A 21508-nucleotide genomic window follows, 5' to 3' on the forward strand; every position below is an offset into this window, starting at 1 on the left:
GGCTGTTGACGTACTTTCGAGTGATCGAAGTAATTCTTTGTGGTAGGATTGGCCTTAAATCGTGACGCTCCACAATGGGGCAACGATCCCGGTTGCGTGGCCAAAACCTCTAGAGCCGTTGGTATGCATCATAAAAATCTGCAGTCCACTGTACGCTCGCTGAAGATGGGCTGCAATTATGATTGTTGATTGAGTGGTTTTACGTGTTAAAGATTTCATTTCTTTTGATTATACTTCGGATGCGAATAGAATTTACAAAAGAAGGCATGTCACATGTCATATTTAAGCTTCCATATTTTTACATATGTAGTAGGTACTCAATCAAACTGTTATGTCATTCAAATCAATCGAAAGGAACTCAATTCCGCGTCTCTGAACTTACCTGACTCAACTTACCTGGTAGCCTGAGAATGATACAATGTTGTCGATTACGTGTATCTTTTATCTTATAATATATAAATTCAGTGAATAAATTTGGCATGAAATTTAATCGATTTAATTACACGCAACGTGTGGTTGCGCCTATTAATTAAACATGACACATCGTACGTGCAACGCCGCATTATGGCTTTTTGTAAACCGGCAGATCTAGATGCTGCTATCAGGTGAGAACGTACACTCTCGAACCATACCACACCCTCGGAGAACGTTCCTCACTTTGCAAAGCATCATCATTCTTACTCAATTACCAAGTTCATTCCCGCATGAGTTAGCTGACTGCGTGTGGCCCTCATCCCTTATATCAATGCGATCAGATGTACATCAACGAGAGGCTCCCCCGGTTTTGTCATTTACATTCTCAGCTGTAAATGATTCGTCAATTAGTACATTTTAACCCTCTCCCTCTTAAGTGGGAGCTAATGAAGATCTTATGCACAATTGTGCGCAATTTTGAGGCATCACTTATTATGAACCCGAGGGGTCGCTCGGTAATTCCTGATCCGACAAAGCCATACCCCGGAAGGCTAACATCCGTGGACCCCACAGATCTGTGGCTCGCGTATCGCTCTAGACTTATGGATCATAATTGATCGCAGATGATCTAGTGTATTGCTAGTTGCGTGCCTGGAATACATAACGAAATATTTCGAATTATGACGAATCGGTATGTGTTTTCCATTTCGCGACCGGAGTGCAGTCAGTCGAACGTCGTTGCCGTCATCTAAGACGACGTTAGACACCCGGTCGATCTAGACGTGCCAGCGCGATGGTGGTGATCAAATTGTAAGTTGCAATTGCTTTCGGAAAAATTGGACCATAATTATTGATCAAGCAAGTTCCCATTTCTACAGCTCAACTCTACTCCTGCTGGGTCTTGCCGTACTGACCAGCGCCCGATATGAGCGGTACATCTGCCAGGTGATTGAAGACGATTGGTGTACCCTGCAGAAGATCTACATCACTTCCAGAACGGATGTGCGGGGTCTCCGGTTTCCGGATGAGAAGTTTGAAAAGATTCGAATCGGGCAGCACTATGATTTCGCCAATACCGACAGTGTGATCAGTATTTACTCGGCAGGATTATTCCGGAGGATGAGTCGTGCACGGTATCTTCAGATGAACGCCGTAAGGATGCAGGGTCTGGACATGCCCGATACGGTACTGGAGTTGGACGTATCGAACAATTGGATCACCCGGATCTACATCGATCCGGACAAGAGTTACAGTTTGCGGAAGTTGAAGATGAAGAACAATCTGGTGACGAGTGTTGCCAGTTTCAAGTATCTAAACCAGCTGGACGAACTGGACATGAGTGAAAATTTGGTGCACATGGTGAATTTCGAACTGTTCTCGTTCATGCCTTACATACGAAACATTGATTTTTCGCACAACCGGCTGTTGGAAGTGCGACCGGGTGACGTTGAGTTGGTCCTGTACTATTTGGAGCGATTGGACCTGGCAAACAACCAGCTGATTGGAATGGAATTGAAGCGATGGACATTCCCCTCACTTCGGATGTTGAACATGACCGGTAATCCGATCCAGCGGATGGATTATTTCGAGGTGCAGCGTGCCTTCCCTCGACTGTGGAGAGTGACCTACTAAACTGATGTGAGTCACAATAACGGTTGATCGCGCAAGCGCCAGATAGTTAACACTCAGATTGATCATCTGAATTCGCAGAAGTCATTCGACTGTGAAAATGTTACATGAATCAAGTCCAAATGGAATTGCGCCGTGCGATGTGATTGAATCCAGCAAATCTATAATTATATTATGTGTAAATAAAATTGAGTTTACATCTAGTGCAATAGGTTACTGTTATACATATGTGAATTTCCTGAAAAATGAAGAGGTGTTATATTGTACTTCCATAGAACAAGGGACAGTTATGCAATTTTACAAAATTTCAAGGTATAATAATGGTACATTGCTTATTGCCTTTAGCGGTTATTTGTGCTGTTTGAGTCAAACAAGTGAAAAATTAACTTTTGACTTTGTAAGACGGACACCTTGAGGATTGTTATCGTTTTTTGTCAATAAATAAAGTATTTTGCGTGTACAGTCAAGACTCCTATAGTACCATTTGGGATTTGAGCTAATTGGGACCAAACACTGATTGTAAGGCAATTTGAAGAGATAACTTCATGATGTATTCCCTTTTGGGAATATCTAGTTTCATTAGGTCACAAGGCTGCCCAAGTAACATTTAACGTTTTATAAAGTACTACAAGGCTTCTATAAAACAACATTCATAAAACCCTGCTCAAGATAACTTTGCCTTTATTACAACCACCAAAACCTCATTAAGACTAGAATCTGTCTAGTTGGCCCACCCTGAAGAAGGTTCTAAAGAGTGTATTATCGAGGCATTTTAAGAATAACTTTATTTAAAGTACAATAAAAGCCATTTGGCATCAATACCTGTGCCATTTGCTTTTGACGCTTGCTAAAAATAAAGCATCAATAAAGATAAAAAGGGATACATACTGTCAAAAATCCTCATAAATTTCCTCCACATTAAAGTGAAAGAATTACTTAAATTATCGAATCTCATATTGTGGTCTATTCTTAGGTGACAGATTAAATATAATGTGAAATTTGTTTCGGAAGATCGAAAAAAATAAGTCCGCCTTCGGAAATCGTTGATTTGACTAATTATTTTTAATTTAGGAAACAAAATATAGTTGTATGTTATTCATTGCTCCCAGCCGACACAATTTGATGATTTTTGTAATCTCTTTCACTGCTCATTGATAATTTGATGAGAATAAAGTTATTTTAAAGGAAAAACATCTTTAAAAACGAAGATTGTAAAAAAACAAATGGAATAATAACAATATGGCGGTAGCATAAACATTAATTTTCCATACGCCATTTATGAAAAAGCTGTTTTGCTTTCATGAAATTGGTAGCAAATGCAAAACATTTTAATGCGGCTTTTATGAAGATAATTTGCAGACTGAATTATTTTTATTTGAAGCCATTTTGCTTGATCCTATTCCGATTAGTTTTATCACGGCATTAATGGTGGAAAAGTTGCCTGGAAAAAGTTACACGTCAAAATTTGTTTATATTTCGATAGTTTTGATATGCGATCATTGCAATGAGGTTCTACTCCAGCATTGAACCAACAAGTTGCGTGACATCCTCGGGAAGTACGATTTCATCCATTTGAAGCAGTTAATCAGGAACCTATATGACTTGGAATAGGTGGAAGCACAATCGTTCCAGAAAAGTTTTCCTTCTTCCGGATGATGCGATGAAGTTTATGTGCACTTTCTTGGAATTTTTGGAACAACGCCGAATGAAATCGTTGCTATGGTTTGGAAGGCAGCCAATTTCCAGCCGACGGACAGCTTCTAGAGTTTCCTCTCAGGAGTTTTCCGCAGTCCCAGTTTGGCACTGATGCTATTCGGATCATCATCGCAACGTTATTTCTGGAGAAGGCTGTCATTGACAATATGCTGTGAATTCCCATCAATTTTAAGCGTCTGTTTTGTCGTTGTTGACCGATTTTGTCGGAGCTGCCCTCCCAGAAAGTTCTAGAATTGGATTCATTTTCTCTTCCGTCGACATCATTGCTAGAATTATTACTCGATTATCCTTTGGCATTTCCTTGTAACTCTGCGTTTGAAAGCCCCACTAAATTAATTTCTCTGTCTCTAGGCGGATCCATCTTTTTAGTTTTATTTGGGAGTGGGAGGTTTTGTCATACACTTCATTGACACCAAAACGCATCAATATATGCTTTTTGATCCCGTTTGAAACCGAACGGTTTTATTATTTGCTTTTATAATGATAAAACACCGTGGAGTATTTTGTAGTGACATCAATAAAACAAATACCAATTGATTTACTGAACAGTTTTATAAAAGGATATATTGCCGTTATACGCATAAGAGTCCCACGGTGCATAAGGATTGCATAGAACATTTGACAGTTATGCGTATATCGGCAGTAGAGTGCTGCATTAAATTCATCACACTTTCTGATTTTCTCGTCAGGCTTTTCAAAAAAGCATAAAGCTGAACTACTAATAAAGAATGTTTTGTACTTTTAAATGCTGTATTTAAACTAAGAAGATTGCTTATTGCCGTTATAAAACCACAATAAATCAGAGTGAAAGCCAAAAGGCTGTTGAATTGCTACTTGGGTGGTCCTGTGGACGATCCGGAACAATCGTAAAAGTGGTCAATTCATGAAACTTATCCTGGATCTCCGCGGTTTTTTTTTTCGAAACCACTCTAGATGTTGTTTGAGAATGAATTCGGATATGGAATTGAGAATGGATTCGAAATATGGACCCAGAGAATCACGAAATGGACCTTTGGAAGATCCGGCTGAAAAGGCCAATGCTCTTGGCCAACATTTTGTGATTTCACATAATCTTGGCCTAGCCATGGTGAGCCCCCATGAGCCTGCCATACTGGAGGCAATGTCTAGAGTCGCTGACACCCCCGTAGTAGTGCATGATGATAGTAGAATATCGGCTGATAAGGTGATAGCAGCTCTTCTATTAGCACTAAAAACATGAAGGCCGCGGGTATGGATGGGGTAGTCAACCTCGAGTTGAAAAACTTGAGTATTGACTTCTTCAACCATCTTACCGTTATCTTCAACAAATGCTTGGAGCTTGGCCAAAGTTAGCCAAACTGATTCCAATACACAAGCCTGGCAAAGATTCTACCAGTGCCATAAGCTATCGCCCCATCAGTCTCTTGTCCTTCATCTCGAAGCTATTCGAAAAGTTGATACTCAGCCGGTTGCTGGAGTTCTCCAACGAAAATAACATCTTACTCAAGGAGAAGTTTAGGTTTAGGAAAGGTTATTCAACGCTCCACCACCTAAGTAGAGTTACTAACATCATCAGGCGGAACAAGTCCGTTTCAAAAACATCTGCTATGGCATTGTTGGACGTTGAGAAGGCCTTTGACAATGTCTGGCATGATGACCTAGTACACAAACTGCATCGATACAACTTTCCGATCTACCTCGTGAAGATTAACAAAAACTAACATTCCAGGTCTACTTGAACAATGTCCCCTCTGATACGTTCAACGTTGAGGCAGGGGCACCTCAAGGTAGCCTGCTTGGGCCTATCCTTTCACGTCAGACGTTCCTCCCCTGCCGGGTGGTGGTATCCTGTCAATGTTTGCAGATGACATCTCCATCATCTATAAGGGTCGACTGATCCGTGCTCTGGCGAGTAAACTACAATCAGGCCTGGATGTTCGGGTCCGACTATTTCAAGAGCTGGAAGATTTGTATCAATGCAGCTAAAACACAAACCATTCTGTTTCCACACTCGAATTCACCTCGGCCCACATCAAGATCCATCTTGATAGCACTCCCATTGAATGGTCGAGTGAAGTAGTCTACCTTGGTCTCACCCTCGATAGCAAATTGCTATTCCGATCTCATGTGGTCAAGACATCCACCAAGTGTAACGTCTTGATCAGGTCGCTCTACCCTCTACTAAACAGGAGGTCCACCCAGTCCCTCAAAAACAAGCTTGCTGTCCACAAGCAGATCATTCTACCGGCTATTGAGTGTGGTATGCCAATCTGGGAGAGTTGTGCCACCACCTAAAGCTTCAGAGGATCCAAAACAAGATCCTCAGAATGATCCTAAACAGTCCACCGCGAACTCGTAATTCTGAGATTGACCACCTGGCCGGTCTTCAAACACTCGAAGAGCGAAAGATGTCCACGCTGGAAAGGTTCAGAGTCGCCTGTCTGCGATCAAACCACCAGATCATTCGTGATTTGGAAACCTAGTTCAAGTAGTTAGGTAGGTTCCTGTGCTCAAGTAGGTAGGTTATCAAATTTTTAATTTCAAACGAAAACAAGCTCTTAAAAGGGTATCCTGTGAATAAGCGCTAAACGCAATCATCACATTAGAATAAGCAATTAACTAACTAGAACTAGATGAAGAGCCAAAGGCTAACCAATTGAAAGGCTAACTTCCGGCCTTTTACCTTCGACGCCAGCAGAATGCAGTAAAAGCAGCGTAATGTCAGTTTATGTACTGTATACATGATAATTTTGTCCTTTTTGGCATGTAATGTTACACAATCTGCAGCACCTAACATTGACCCCTCATTCTCTCGGATTTCCACAGTGCAATTCAAGCCCTCTCATTGGAAGTTCCGGTCCACTCCTGGATCCAGAGCATTGTTAAACAGGCACCTCAGAACACAACCTACTCATGGATTCCCGGACACTGTAGATTCCCGAAGCTAGCCGGGGACGGCCCATCCGGCCGCAGATATATGGAGAGTATTCCACTACAAACGGCTGGTAAACAGCTGGACAATGCGTACCATTGATACCCCACTAGCAATCCTTAGCCTCTTGTCCAGTAACTTCTATCACTACCTCCCCACGGTGCCTGTTGGGGTACGAGTAACCATAGGCAAGATCGGGTAACCAACCCCGGTGGGACCTTGGTCGTATGCTGACAGGGAAGGGGGGACTCCTCTCTCCGGAGAGTGCAGTCTTCGAGAGTCTGTTCACCATGGAGGTGCGGCTCAAAACGGCGTCTGTTCTCCATGTTAGGAGCGGCTGATCAACGTCCTGGTGCTGGAACTGCAAGTTTCTCAATTTCCTGGGAAGTACCCGCATTCTTTCCGATTTATTGAGGGTCCGCAAGTTCGACATCGTAGCGCTGCAGGAGGTTTGCTGGAAGGGATCGTCGGTACATACGTATATGGATGGTTATACCATCTACCAGAGCTGCGGCAATACACATAAGCTGGGTACAGCTTTCATCTTGATGGGCGAAATGCAGAAGCGCGTGATTGGGTGGTGGCCAATCGATAGCAGAATGTGCAAGTTGAGGATCAAAGGCCGTTTCACAGCCCTCACTTAGCAAGTGACAATGACGATAAAGACGCTTTTTACGCGCAGCTGGAACGGTGTTACACTTTTCGAGATTCTGCCGACAAAAAATTCGCCAACAATTATCAATGTTACCTTATGAATCAGCTATAAAATAAAACCACATCAACAATGCAACATCTATAATCGTTCCTCTCGCACGATGTCCCTAAGCATGCATTGAATTCACTCTCGCACAGTCGCACAAACTAAACAACCACATAAAGTGAACAATGGGACGGCAATTGTGTTCGACGGTAGCCAGCATCCGCATGTGCTCAGTGCATTGAAGTGGATAAATTAGCAAAAAGTACCCGCAATTATCTGTCAAAAAAACCGAAAACGTATCTATTGTGCGCCGGCCTTGATGCAGCTGCACAAACATCTTACCCGGTGATCAACACTCGCATGACATATAGCTAATTGGCGCTACATACTGAGTATTAATCTATTACTTTCCCCAAAAAGGATGTGCCATTGGCCTTGAGTATCACGTGCCTAAAGCATACGGAGGCATTAGTACAATTGACCCAAACAGTTTGTCGCAGATACAGAGCCGCACCACGAAACATACAACTGGACTCCCCTTATAAACGAACACCATACATGAACGATACAAATCGTTCTACAATACCACATATTGTTGAGATGATAACCCAAATAGGTTTTTAGGCACTCCTTATAATGCGGGTCCGTCGGGGTACTACAGATAGACGACAAACCGACATAAACCAGTCAAAAGGTAACCTGAAATGCTCAATGAGCCCTGGGTTGATTGTAGACTCTAACCTTAAGGCCGGCGCACAATAGATACGTTTTCGGGTTCTTTGACAGTTAGCCCAAGCATTATCAGTCAAAAAACCCGAAAACGTATCTATTGTGCGCCGGCCTTTACAGTGCTGATCGTCTACCTCAGCAATCGACAGAACGACGACTCACGATCTTACAGTTCACAACGTGGAGGTACAAAGGTCTTCGAAAGGTAAAGATCAGGTCACTACATATATGGAACGATAGGTCAGCGTTGTGTCACCTCGACAGAGGGCCTTTATTTCCAGATCTAATTCCTTGGCAGTCCAGTACGGCATCGACCGTGCCACTCAGGACGACGCGGCAGTAGCAATAAGACGGTGCGACGGGCTACAACGGTGCAACGGAAGGGTCGCTGCATGACGCGCACTACTACATCGGCACAGTGAGTGGCGCGACAAGAGTCAGCGCAGCTTGCAACGGTATCCGACCGTGCTACAAAATAGAGATTCGACGTTGGTTGCAACACACCATTGCTGACCCCATCGGAGATCGACAAGATTGCATGCAGCTAAAGTGACATTAAGGGGCCCCAACGTCACGTGTAGCAATTAAGATTAATATATGTATGTAGATAGATAAGCTTGAGACGTGCGATGGACATGAAATGAGTATTGTATGGTTAAGTTACAAACAATCTACAATATTGTACCTTGTTTGAGTTTTCACGTCCTCGTTTCATTCCCGGCCATTAGTAACTAGTGCACCTCGTTCCTTCTGAGTGGCTAGCCGGCCTAAATAAGAGTTTGAGCGGTGTTTACACACCAAGGGTCCATTTCTCACTTGGTGGTACCTACATTATTCTTTAGCACGATACCGTTGACTTAATTCGCTCTAATATCTTTCGATACTTTGTTCAAGTATCCGGCAACTTTTCAGTCATAATCGGAAATTGTCACATTGACGCCCAACCAAAAAACCCAAGTTCGCGTGCAGTAATTCACGTTTAGTCAAGTGAGTGATCAGTGATTATTTTGTAAAACGAGCGTGTAGTAGCAGAACCATCATGGACTTGGAGCACATCACCCAAGAGGAACTAGATTTCGAACTGACGGTGAGAACGGTGCAAGGATTGAGGGGAAAGGATCGCAACTGGAAAATCACACGTCTACTTCAACTTATGACCAAGGAGAACGATGGAGGAGCAGCCACACCAACATCGTCTACACATGTGCTTTCGGACGTGGATAGTATATACCAGTGCCAAGCGAAATTGCCCCCAATCAGTCAGGCCTTGGAATCAGCATTTCGGAAAAATAACGATATGCAGATCAAGGCTTTTGCACTACAAATTTAGGCTATCCGTCATATCGGATCCGATGATCACAGTAAATGCCAACAAATCGCTGGGCAAGATCAAAAAAACTCTGGAAAAAATAGAAGAGTTCCTAGTGAACCTGGCGTGTGCGAACCCAGAAGAAGAAGAAGTAGACGACCCCGATCCATGAAAAAAAAAAAAACCTGGGGATCCAGACACTCAGCAAAGGCTCAAGATCGCGCAGCTACAATCAAGCATAAAAGAAGCTTCCCAATACGACAGCTGCCCAAGCCATGACATCAAAATCGTCATCAAAGATGTTTACGCTCAGGTCGGCCAGGAGGAGGAATTCAGACCGGTTATGGGAAAGTTCAGCGCTCACCAGCTAACGAACGCCAACGGCCTTAGACTCATCGATTTCGCCGCCTCTAAGAACATGGCCATACGTAGTACCTACTTCCAGCATAGCCTCCCTTATCGGTACATCTGGAGATCACCGCAGCAGACAGAATCGCAAATCGACCACGTTTTGATCGACGGAAGGCACTTTTCGGACACTATCGACGTCAGGACCTATCGCGGTGCAAATATCGATTCGGACCACTACCTTGTAATGGTCAAGGTGCGCCAAAAACTTTCCGTTGTCAACAACATTCGGTACCAACGCCCGCCACGCTACAATCTGGAGCGACTGAAGCTGCCCGAAGTCGCAACTGAGTACGTGCAATGCCTCGACGCAGCGTTGCCGGATGATGGAGAGCTCACCGAAGCCCCTCTTGAGGACTGCTGGAGCAATGTGAAAGCAGCCATTAACAGCGCTGTTGAAGGCGCCGTTGGAATCGTGGAGTGAAATCGACGGAACGATTGGTTCGACGAAGAGTGTCAGACGGTTTTGGACGAGAAGAACGCAGCGCGGGCGGCGATGCTGCAGCAAGGAACCCGTCATAATGTGGAGCGATATAAACAGAAGCGAAGACAGCAAACCCATCTTTTCCGGGATAAGAAGCGCCGCCTGGAAGAGCTGGAGTGCGAAGAAAGGGAGCAGCTGTATCGTTCTCAAGAAACACGCAAGTTTTACAAGAAACTCAACGCATCCCGCCAAGGCTTTGTGCCGCGAGCCGAAATGTGTCGGGATAAGGAAGGGGGTATCTTAACGGACGAACGTAAGGTGATTGAAAGGTGGAAGCAGCACTACGACGAACATCTGAATGGCGCAGAGGCGGAGGACCATGGCGGCGGGAGGAATGGCTTCGTCGGTACAGCGGATGAGGGGGACATGCCAGCTCCCACGATAGGTGAAGTTAAGGATGTTATCCGACAGCTTAAGAGCAGCTGGGAAAGATGGTATCGGAGCGGAACTTATCAAAATGGGTCCGGATAAGTTGGCCACTTGTCTGCACCGACTGATAGTCAGGATCTGGGATACAGAACAGCTACCGGAGGAGCGGAAATAGGGAGTTATATGCCCAGTATATAAAAAAAGCGACAAACTAGAATGTGAGAACTATCGAGCGATCACTATTCAATAAGTCCAGCCAGTTCATCTGCTTCGCTGACGACGTGGACATTGTCGGAAGAACGTTTCTGGCCGTGGCGGAGCAGTACACCAGGCTGAAACGTGAAGCAGAGAAGGTTGGATTAAAGGCGAATACGTCGAAGACAAAGTATCTATTAGCTGGAGGAACCGAGCGGGATAGGGCTCGCGTAGGCAGAAGCGTGACAATCGACGGAGATGAGTTTGAGGTGGGGGATGAATTTGTGTACCTCGGACCATTGGTGACGTCGGATAACAACTGCAGCAGAGAAATTCGTCGGCGTATTATTGCCGGAAGTCGTGCTTACTACGGACTCCACAAGACCCTGAGGTCGGGTAAACTTCACCTCCGTTCTAAATGTACAATGTACAAGACGCTGATAAGACCGGTAGTTCTCTACGGGCACGAGACGTGGACGATGCTCGAGGAGGACCTGCAAGCACTGAGTGTTTTCGAACGAGGAGTGCTTAGGACCATCTTTGGCGGGGTATGTGAGAACGGTGTATGAAGGCGAAGGATGAACCACGAGCTGGCGCTACTCTATGGCGAACCCTGTATCCAGGAAGTTGCGAAAGCTAAACGGGTACGATGGGCGGGAGACGGTTTAAGAATGCCGGACAACAATCCCGCAAAAATGGTGTTTGCCTCGAATCTGGCCGGTACAAGATGAAGTGGAGCACAGCGAGCAAGGTGGTTAGACCAAGTGGAGCAGGATCTTGGAAGTGTTAGACGGTCAAGAAATTGGAGACAAGCAGCCACGGACCGAGTGAATTGGCGTAACATTGTGATGCAGGGGCAATCCTGAGGGATGTCGGACCAGGATAAGTAAGTAAGTATTCCACTACAGGACGTCAAGAGATGAATAACGAACACCATACGGAAAGCATGGGAGACTAAATGGTCTCGTGCCCAATCGTTTTTCATCAGTAACGTCAAAGGAAGCACCGAGAAATTGAAGGACCTTAAGAAGCTGCGTGACCACCCAGGCTGCGGTATAGGACTTTCTGAAGATCGCGAAGCTATACTTCAGTATCTAGCATCACAGCTTGTTTCCTGTTATTGTTGTCTGTCTTGTTCGAAACGTATTCGGATCTCACTATGCTAGAAATTACGTGTGCTTAGAATATTTTTCTGTTAAGTTTCAAGTTTTATTTTATAATTATTAATTACGCATTCTACACTATTCTAACCAAACGGAATTGGTTTCCCGTCAAGATTAAACACTGCAATGCCAAAAAACTCTGTTTAGGGACCTCTTATGAGGCTTTCCTTCTGACTGAGATGAACTAGCATATGACTTAAAATCTCGTTAATAAAAATTAAAACCAAAATCTTTAGTGACTTGTCCTAAAAAAAGGAGACTTTTTAGTGACTGACTTGAAACAAGTGACCAAGTCACTAAAAAGTAACTCGCTACCAGCTCTGATATAGTTGAAATTTAGGTCGATGAGCTCCAATGGTTACAGAGGAATCTCAAAGTTTAGACAATCTTCAACTCACGTCCAGAGTACTTTCAGAACACGTTTAGAGAATACGAAGTGGCCAAATGACTCCACGAGCAAGGACTTCTACGGAAGTTTTTGAGGACTTCAAATAATAGTGAATGTTTGGGACAGGTTTCTTCTTGATCCAATCAAATCAAACGACACCGGTTCTTTCTCAGTAACGTTTTATTATCACTAGTTCTTTGTTTTTTTTTCTTGCTTTCAGACACCCTCACGTTCCACTTCTGCCGAGGGGTCTCTCAATAGCCTGTTGCTTTTTTTTTGCTATCTTAATTTTCATTATTTTATTTTGTCTTCAGAATTGATTTCTGTTTTCATAAGTTAAAGTAATTAGTTCGAACTGTGGGGAGGGGAATGGTGTCATGTCGTAGATATATTTCACTTTCATTCTTCCGGTTTTTTTTTAATTTTCTTTCAGACGGTAAATCCAAACAGTTCAATTCGTTTCCTAGTGGAAATCGCGAATAATTTTGTCTTTATCCACAAGCTAATACTCCGTGACTCCGCGAGTCATGGTCTAATCATAAGTTTCTTGCTTTCAAGATTTTCTTTGCATACCTATAGGCGACAAATTATTGCATATTGACTTAGTTCCAGTTACGTGACGGTTGTACCGTGCGTTTGTGTGTGTTTGGTTCGTCCTCTCCAAATCGCGTGAAACGGTTTCTTTTTGGGAAGCAAGAGTAACGGGAAATTAAACTATCACGTACAATAGATACAAAAAGATCAGCTTAGAAAGCTTGGCTTCCACCCGAAAGTAATTTAAGCATTTCGTTTTTTACAGATTTCACTTGTTCTAGTTCTCACTCGAAGGCACACTGAATTGATCGTTTTGTCCGTGGTTCCGTTTTCTGAATGGTTTCAATTTAGTGTGTTATGCTCGGTTTCTTCTTCCGGTGCAGTCGTTGTTCGTGGAAAAGGAGTTGAAAGCAGAAGTACGTTGTTGAAAATTAATGTTTGAAAAACTCGCATCGTACTTTGATGCCGTTGCTTGATTATACCGTACTGCATTGCATGCCGTCACTTTATTTCCGTGTTGATTAAAATGTGAACTAATCTAACTAATAGCTGAGTTGAGTTTAACGACGCTTCATCGAGAAAGATAAAAATGTTTCAAACATTGCCTACCGTACGTAGTTGACGTGCTAGTCTTAATTTTAGGTTATGTTACCTTTCGCTAAATAAATGTGTGGGTTTGCTCTACTCTCACTCTTCGTAAAAAATGTTTTCCGTGTACTTGCTTTGGAAAGGTTTGCTCCTCCTAGCTTCTTGTTTGCCTAATGTTCGTCTACTGTTACAATATCTACTTAATCCTTCAGTAACGCAGCAACATAACACGAGAAATGACGGATTGTAAAGGTATTGTCCTTTAATGTCTTCAGAAGTAGATTTCTTTTAAAAATGTTTGAATTATTTATATGTATAGAGAGAGAGAGAGAGAGGGGGGGGTAGTAATAAATGATTGAATATTCAGATTAAAATCAGTGGTAACACTTTTTCAATACGCATGTTCCGTTCACACTTTTAGTGCTTCGTAAATTTAACTTTTTGCTTGCAATTTACAAGCCAATAAAATTTCTTTCCTTCATTTCACTCCGCCGAGAGGGTGAGTGACTGATAAACGTCTTGGATATTATTCTTAAAGCTATCACAAATGCTGCGCAGTGTGTTGGTGTATCAGCAAACAGAACCTACTGTCAAGAATTAAGAGTAAAAATGCTATTTTCCTACCGCCATACGCTAGCGCAGAAAGGTAATGATTGATATCACAAAACACAGTTTTTGTTTCTTTTTTTTTATTTTCCTTTATTGCACGAACCCGCCTTCGACGATTTCACTGACTGTGTTTTCCAATCGATTTGACCTATAATCTTTTGATGTACTGTTTGGGAAATTTGAATCAAAGCTGTGCAATAACCCCATCACATCTAGATGAACATTTCAAAGGGTCCTATCTGCTTTGAGCGATTCTCTTCATCGACTTTCGCTTTCGTCAACAACTCAGTTGCAAAATCATTCACTGCTATGTTTGACTTCTGGACGCTAGATGAGATTCTCCTTTATCAAACTATGTTGCCAAAGTAACATCAAAATCTGTTTACATACCCTGGGTTAGCAAAAGAGAATCGATAAAAGAAGATAGGACATTTTGAAATGTTTATCTAGACTTGCTTATTTGTTTGTTTGTTTGTAAACAAAGCCCTCAGCTGATGCCTGTAAATTTGAGGTTATGCATTGATTTATTCATAACCCTGTTCCTCACCACTTCTGTCATTCGTGAATTATTTAAAAACTAATTTAATACTACTTATTTTGTTTTTACTCTGATCAATTGTTTTTGTTTATTTGTGTTGTCAATTTCATACAATTAAAAGGCAATCAACAAGGTTCGCTCTTCCGTTCGCTCGCTCTTAAATTATGTTCGCACTTTTGCTTGAATATTTTGGGTATCATTTTGAAGCTTTTGTTTGTGTTTGCGTATCTGACAGCTGTCACATACATAAGAAAGATGAAAAGGGAAAAACTTTGATAGGATTAGTGTTAGGAGTTTAATCTAAAAATTCACAACATGTTGAATGATGATGCCGTTGATGTGTAGTTGGTCTTGGACCTGTTTCAAAGCAAACTTTCGGGGAGTATCATCGGTTTCCGGAGTTGACCGGAGATCAAATTCATGTGAGTAAAATGTAATATCTACACAGGGGCTCCTTCTGGCGTTGCATTCAGCTACCGCTGATCACCGCTCAGTTCCCAGTTCAATCTCACCACAGGCCACCATAGTCGACGGCCACTAGTCAATCTTGCTGGTCTTGATGATGATGTTGTTTTCCTGCAGCATGGATACGGATTTTGCCGGGGATGACGATCGGGACGAAGGTCGCGAAGATGACCGGGAGATGTAGTGATGTGAAGCGACACCTGGAGGAGCAGACGTGGTAGCTAAAGGTGATGGGGTGGGCGCCAGTGAGGGTTCCGCCGAAGCGGAGCCACCATTTTTGATGAACGGTGGATTGGTGACGATGGCCGGTGGAAGAGGGCTGAACAGGAAGGTTACCAACTTGCAAAGCAGGGTGCACAGGATGGCCTCGTGGACAACGGCCATGGCGCGGTAGTTGGGACCCTCGAAGGGGTCCTTGAGGGCCGGGCAGAGCATGTGGTTCAGGTTGACCTGTGAGGGCTGGAAGAAGAGGAAACTATTTAATTATCTCATGTTATTCTGAAAGAGACTTATCCAGTAGAGGCCACGAAAGTTGTAAAACACGATAGACTTTAGCAGCATGGTCATGAGTGCACTGTTCTAGATCCACCAAATTTCCTGACTTGATATTTAAGCATGACAAATGATACGCATCGTTTGTCGCACTTTATAGGCATACCACTGATTAATTTTGATGCATCATCGTTGAGTTTAATTGACATTTAAATATCAATTAAATTAGCTGTATAATTCGGTAAGCGGACGACAACTATTGGCTATTTGAAGTTTATCATTCAGTTGAACCACTTCTTTGTCGCCAAACGAGTATCGCGAGAATCGGTGTCCATAGGTCTACCCAGTTACTACTAGCACCAGTCCAGTGCAATGAGTGCAAAAAGTGAAAAGTATCTCATCGCTATTTCCATACAAGCAGTGGCTGTTTTCTGCGTCCTGAATAATTCGTCGTTGAATCCTTATTCAAACGCAAAAAAGCCCTTTATCCTACGAGTATCAAAAATAGAATGTAAGGGTTATCCTACGCCATACACCTTGCTCCATCAGTGCCGTATACAGTTGAACCGAAACACGGCACCAGTAGTTATGAAGCGTTGTACTATCCGCAAACCCATCGAATTCGCATTTTTACACTTGACGATGTACTACAGATTTAGTGGCAACTATCGACCGTTGCTGATAGATATGGAAATCGATGCATGTAAAGTGGCAAAATCGATTTTAACAACTGGCATTAAGGGTGATGATAAATTTGGAGGATTCATGTTCCAACAGCTAGTCGATTTCATGCCCTATAAAATACCTTGCCCGTGGCCAGCGGTAAGTTGATTAACGCTCCGTCTAGGCATGATAACATCGAGTCATGTTTGCTTCTTCATCTTCAGGCTGAGGTCTTCATTAATAACTTTACGATAACGGAAGATTCGGTGCCAAGCCTTTTTCCCGCGGGTGACTACAAAGTGGTGGAACGCTTGTTTGATGACAACAATGTGACCATATTGCAAGATGATTTGTACTTTTGGGTTCGTAGCAAAGGAATAGTCGATCTGTCGATGGGATAGCTGAGGATGATGCTAGAGCACGGTAACACCCCAATTATCATACTTGATGGATAAAGTATGTACATTTAGATGCATTCATAGTTGAATATAATTTCAAGATTTCCAAGAAATTTTCGAGATTCTTGACCAAGCAAAATTGCCAAGATCTTGCCGCCCCTTGAAAAATAATTTCAGATTCTGTGTCTTAAAAAAAGTGCTTCACCTTCGCTTAAGCCGTAGAACCAGGTTTAACTATAGGGGTAAACTATGGAGCAAAATTTCAAATTTTGCTTCAGTCTAATATATACCCTCCACACACTTGTGTATATGTCGAGGCTCAAGTCAACTGGGAATTCCTTCTTGACGACATCTGTACCTTCACTGCCTTTCCATGTGTATAATGGATGGTTAATTGCTCGGGGTTCTGCATAAGGGCATTCTTGACTTCTCTGGACATAGAGTATGATTGTACTTGCCATACAATTATACTAATGCAAAAATGGTACACCCAACTAATAATTTTAGCTGCAGGTTAGCTTATACAGCCAAAGATTAGCTTATACAATAAATTTTTACCTAGATCAGTTAGTCTACAGTTAAAATTGTTTGTTAGGCAGGCATCAAAAGCTCTCAATCAATAACTGTGGAAGTGCACCTAGAACACTAAGTGAAGAGCACGCAATAAGCTAATTTGCCATAAAATGGAGACGGAGCCTTCTTGATGTCCGGAATAAACGCAGCGCCGACATCGCGTCTGACCATCACCTTCTAATCGGTGAAATCCGCCTACGCATGGCGCGGATCCAGCGACGGGAGGAGAGACTCGGGCGGCGGTTCAACACACGCCGACTTGAAGATCCAGCGGTAAAAAGGTCTTTTGTTCATGAACTTGAGACTCGAGCTGCGGACGTTCCAGAAGGTGGCAGCGTAGAAGAACAATGGACGGCCATCAAGAATGCCTTTATAGAAACAAGCGAGAACAACTTGGGTGAGCTGCGCACCCAGAGGAAAGAGTGGATCACAGATGAAACCTGGCGGAAGATTGAGGAGCGTAGAGAAGCAAAAGCCACGATAGAGCGGGCGAGAACCAGAGGAGCCAAGAACGAAGCCCGTCAACGGTACTCGGCTCTAGAGAAGGAAGTCAAGCGCTCTTGCAGAAAGCCGCAAACACTGGCGATATACGCCTCCTCTACGATATCTCACGACGCCTGAATGGAGCAAGGATGAACCCGAGGATGCCAGTGAAGGACACGACTGGACAATTGCTTACCGACCCCACTGACCAGCTGAAACGCTGGTTTGAGCACTTCGAACAACTTCTTCAAGTTTCGACGGCCAACCAGCCATCAACATCTCGGCATGATCCGCCTAGGGTGCGGCGCATCACTCGCGTCAATTCCGAGGCCCCATCACTGCAGGAGATTGAAGCAGCTATCCGAAGCATGAAATCCAACAAAGCTCCAGGGGTCGATCGCATATCAGCAGAGATGCTCAAAGCTGACCCCATGCTATCCGCACAAATGTTGCATCAACTATTCTGTAATATCTGGGACACCGCGACTTTTCCGGCCGACTGGATGCAGGGCATCTTAGTGAAGGTCCCAAAGAAGGGGGATCTGACTGTGTATTGTTCTCAAAGTTCTGTGCAAAGTTATCCTGAATCGGATACAGGAGAAGATCGACGCGACTCTCCGACGGCAGCAGGCAGGATTCCGTGCCGGAAGATCTTGTGTGGACCATATTGTCACGCTCCGCATCATCCTGGAGCACGTCAATGAGTTCCAAGAGTCTCTTTATTTGGTATTCATTGACTACGAAAAAGCTTTCGACCGTCTCAATCACGAGAATCTGTGGGGCGCCCTGAGATGCAAGGGAGTCCCGGATAAAATCGTCAACCTCATCGAAGCGCAGTATGAGGCTTTCACGTGCAGAGTTCTGCATAACGGAGCCTTGTCCGACCCTATCCGGGTAGTCGCTGGTGTGAGACAAGGATGTATACTATCACCGCTACTGTTTCTCATCGTAATCGACGAGATCATGGTAGGTGCAATTGACCGTGTACCGAACCGTGGGCTGCTTTGGCAGCCTATCACCATGGAGCCTTTCAACGACTTCGATTTGGCTGATGATGTTGCTCTACTAGCACAACGGCGCTCTGATATGCAGAGTAAGCTCAATGACCTAGCCGAACGCTCCTCTGCGGCGGGTCTCACCATCAACGTCAACAAGACCAAATCGTTGGATATCAACACGGGCAACCCTTCCAACTTTACGGTAGCGGGGCAAGCAGTGGAGAAGGTCGAAAGTTTCCACTATCTTGGCAGCCAAATAGCGTCGGACGGCGGGACCAAGAGCGACATAGGTGCACGAATCAAGAAGGCTGCCTTTGCGAGTTTACGAAACGTATGGAGATCCAACCAGATAAGTCAACGCACCAAAATCCGAATTTTCAACTCGAACGTGAAATCTGTGTTGTTATACGCCAGCGAGACGTGGTGTGTATCAGCGGAGAACACTCAAAAGCTGCAGGTCTTCATCAACCGATGCCTGCGGTATATAATTCGTGCCTGGTGGCCTCACAACTGGATCTCGAATGCCGAGCTCCATCGTTGATGTCATCAGAAGCCGATAGCAACAGAAATTCGAGAGCGAAAGTGGAGGTGGGTCGGCCACACACTTCGACGGGGCGGAAACGAAATCTGCAAGCAAGCGCTGGATTGGAATCCAGCAGGACATCGCAGCAGAGGCAGACCCAGGGGCTCATGGCGGCGGAGCCTCAATAAGGAAATTAAGCAAGTCGATAGAAATCTGACCTGGGCCCAGGTCAAGGCAAAAGCGAGCAGCCGCCCAGGATGGAAGTCTTTCACGTTGGCCCTTTGCACCGCTGGTGGTGCACAGGACCCTTAAGTAAGTAAGTAATTTGCGATAAGCAATAAGCTTGAACTGCGAAGAAGAAGAAGAAGAAGAAGAAGAAGAAGAAGAAGAATAATAATAAGAAGAAAAAAGAATAAGAATAAGGAAATCGCCTTCTCCTGCGCTATCCGGTACGTGGCGTGTATGTTAATGGGATTCAAGTACAGTGATTTTACGAAATTTGCATCGCAAGGTGAGCTTCGCACTTCCATTTGGATAGGTAAAACACAAGGTGTGTTTTATTTCGACCATACCGAAATTGTTGCTTCCAACGACGACAAAGGCACTGACCGACCTGTAGGCAATGAACAGTGCGTACCAAAAGAAGTAAACTGAAGAAAATTTTGGTAGGGTCACAGATTTTAAATGTTTTGCATCCCGAATAGTTTGTTTTTATTGAAATTTCTTCTACTTTGAAATAGGGGAAATGGACGTAATATCGGTCTAAATGCCCCTAATTTGGGTCCATACATAAATCCAGAAATCGACTAAATTTTCAATAGCGACCAAAAATAGCCATTAGTACTGTCTCAATGACGCGTTCATCTAGATAAAATTGATAAATAGCAGATTTTTAGCCATGGGCCCAATCTTTGATCCATAGGCCAACATGAGAGCCATTTTGACTATGTGTAGTTTTTTTTAGAACTAATTTAGATTATCGATTTAAAAAATCGATTTTGCTCCAAACAGTCTAGTTTACTTGAGCTCCAGATCATTGCCCCAACATTAACGTTAGTGTTAATGTCTGGAATGGTACATTTTCAATGCAGACGTTAACGTAGTCGTTATCGACCGTTATCGGTTAAAACCCTGATTTGAACTCATGTATTTACCGAGGGGGGCAAAAATCTCACACTAGCGAATCAATCTACGAAAAATCTTCTTTATTTCTCGCATCTACTTGCATCTTGCATCATATTTTTGCAGGAAATCTTTAGAATCGTAATCAATCTTCTTTCTATTTACTTAGCGTGCGTGCAGCTAACCAACATCTTCCTGCATCGTAGATAGAGTCACCCCCTCGGTATTTACGATCTTTCTATTTTCTTTGCATTTTTTTTTATTATAGACTGCTAGATAGCACCATCGGCGCCGGGCGCTATCGCAATTTAAATATGGAAAACGACAATATGATAGCGCTCTGACCTGCAATAGAAGAGCAACCGTCGCTGTTCGTGCACCACTACAGTGCAGTGGTGAATGTGTTTTTGTATCTTTCAATGTTATTGCTTACGTTTTGTGGAATTGTTTTGTAATAGAAAATTTATTGTATAGGGTTTAGTGAGTTCAAAATTGAGTGTAACTAGTGTTAAGTGCAGGCTCGATGCCTCTCGGAGGCAATAAATTGCTTGTAGTAGCAGTAATTCCACAGTATAATTCCAGTGATTCCACAATCAAAGGAATAAAAACAGACAGATATGCAAGATAAACTAACTTCATGTGTATCTATATGCAATGTTCATCAACTTTCTCGCAATATGATTTCGTATGGAAAAATACGGTGTTTTAAGCAACTAGGGAAAAAAAGTTTCATTTCCATCATAAATATTCGTTATAGGGAAATTTACGTATTCTCGTCAATCTATCCAGCGTCCGCTCTTCTATTAGCATTTTCTCAGCGCACAGTGGCACGAATATGAATAAAGACGGTCAAAAATATTTTCTACCCTTTTTCGACGTTTTAGAGACTGGCTGTCTTGGGATAAGTTGCTCAAAATTATATCTCGCATCTTTTGAAATACACACCTGAATAATCTTTAAGCTAGTATTACACATCCAAATTCTAACTTTTTCCAGTTACGAGATAATGGTTCCATGTCTTGGACAAAGTTGCAGAGCAGTTGATTTCATGAACATTTGCTAAAGACACCAAATTTCTACATCATAACTCTGTAGAGCTATAATAGA

General features: G+C 43.3%; 2 protein-coding genes across 8 annotated transcripts in view; one reads left to right on the forward strand and one right to left on the reverse strand.

Moving 5' to 3' along the window:
* Positions 1 to 1155: 1155 nt before the first annotated feature.
* Positions 1156 to 2256, forward strand: LOC135711597 (leucine-rich repeat-containing protein 40-like). Its single transcript, XM_065234471.1, has 2 exons — positions 1156 to 1224; positions 1293 to 2256. The coding sequence occupies exons 1-2, from the start codon at positions 1208 to 1210 to the stop codon at positions 2044 to 2046; spliced, it is 771 nt and encodes a 256-aa protein (XP_065090543.1). The 5' UTR covers positions 1156 to 1207; the 3' UTR covers positions 2047 to 2256.
* Positions 2257 to 12510: 10254 nt separating this feature from the next.
* Positions 12511 to 21508, reverse strand: part of LOC135711711 (uncharacterized) — a 135272-nt gene continuing 126274 nt past the window's right edge. For all 7 annotated transcript variants that reach the window (XM_065234670.1, XM_065234676.1, XM_065234672.1 and 4 more), the window contains one exon: positions 12511 to 15608. In XM_065234670.1, coding sequence (XP_065090742.1) covers positions 15222 to 15608 — 387 coding nt within the window. In that variant the 3' untranslated portion in view covers positions 12511 to 15221. The remainder of the gene's footprint in view (positions 15609 to 21508) is intronic.

This window comes from Ochlerotatus camptorhynchus, unplaced genomic scaffold (genome assembly GCF_037179485.1).
Source record: "Ochlerotatus camptorhynchus isolate MF236.1 unplaced genomic scaffold, CSIRO-AGI_Acam_v1.1 ptg000434l, whole genome shotgun sequence".
Lineage (NCBI taxonomy): Eukaryota > Metazoa > Arthropoda > Insecta > Diptera > Culicidae > Ochlerotatus > Ochlerotatus camptorhynchus.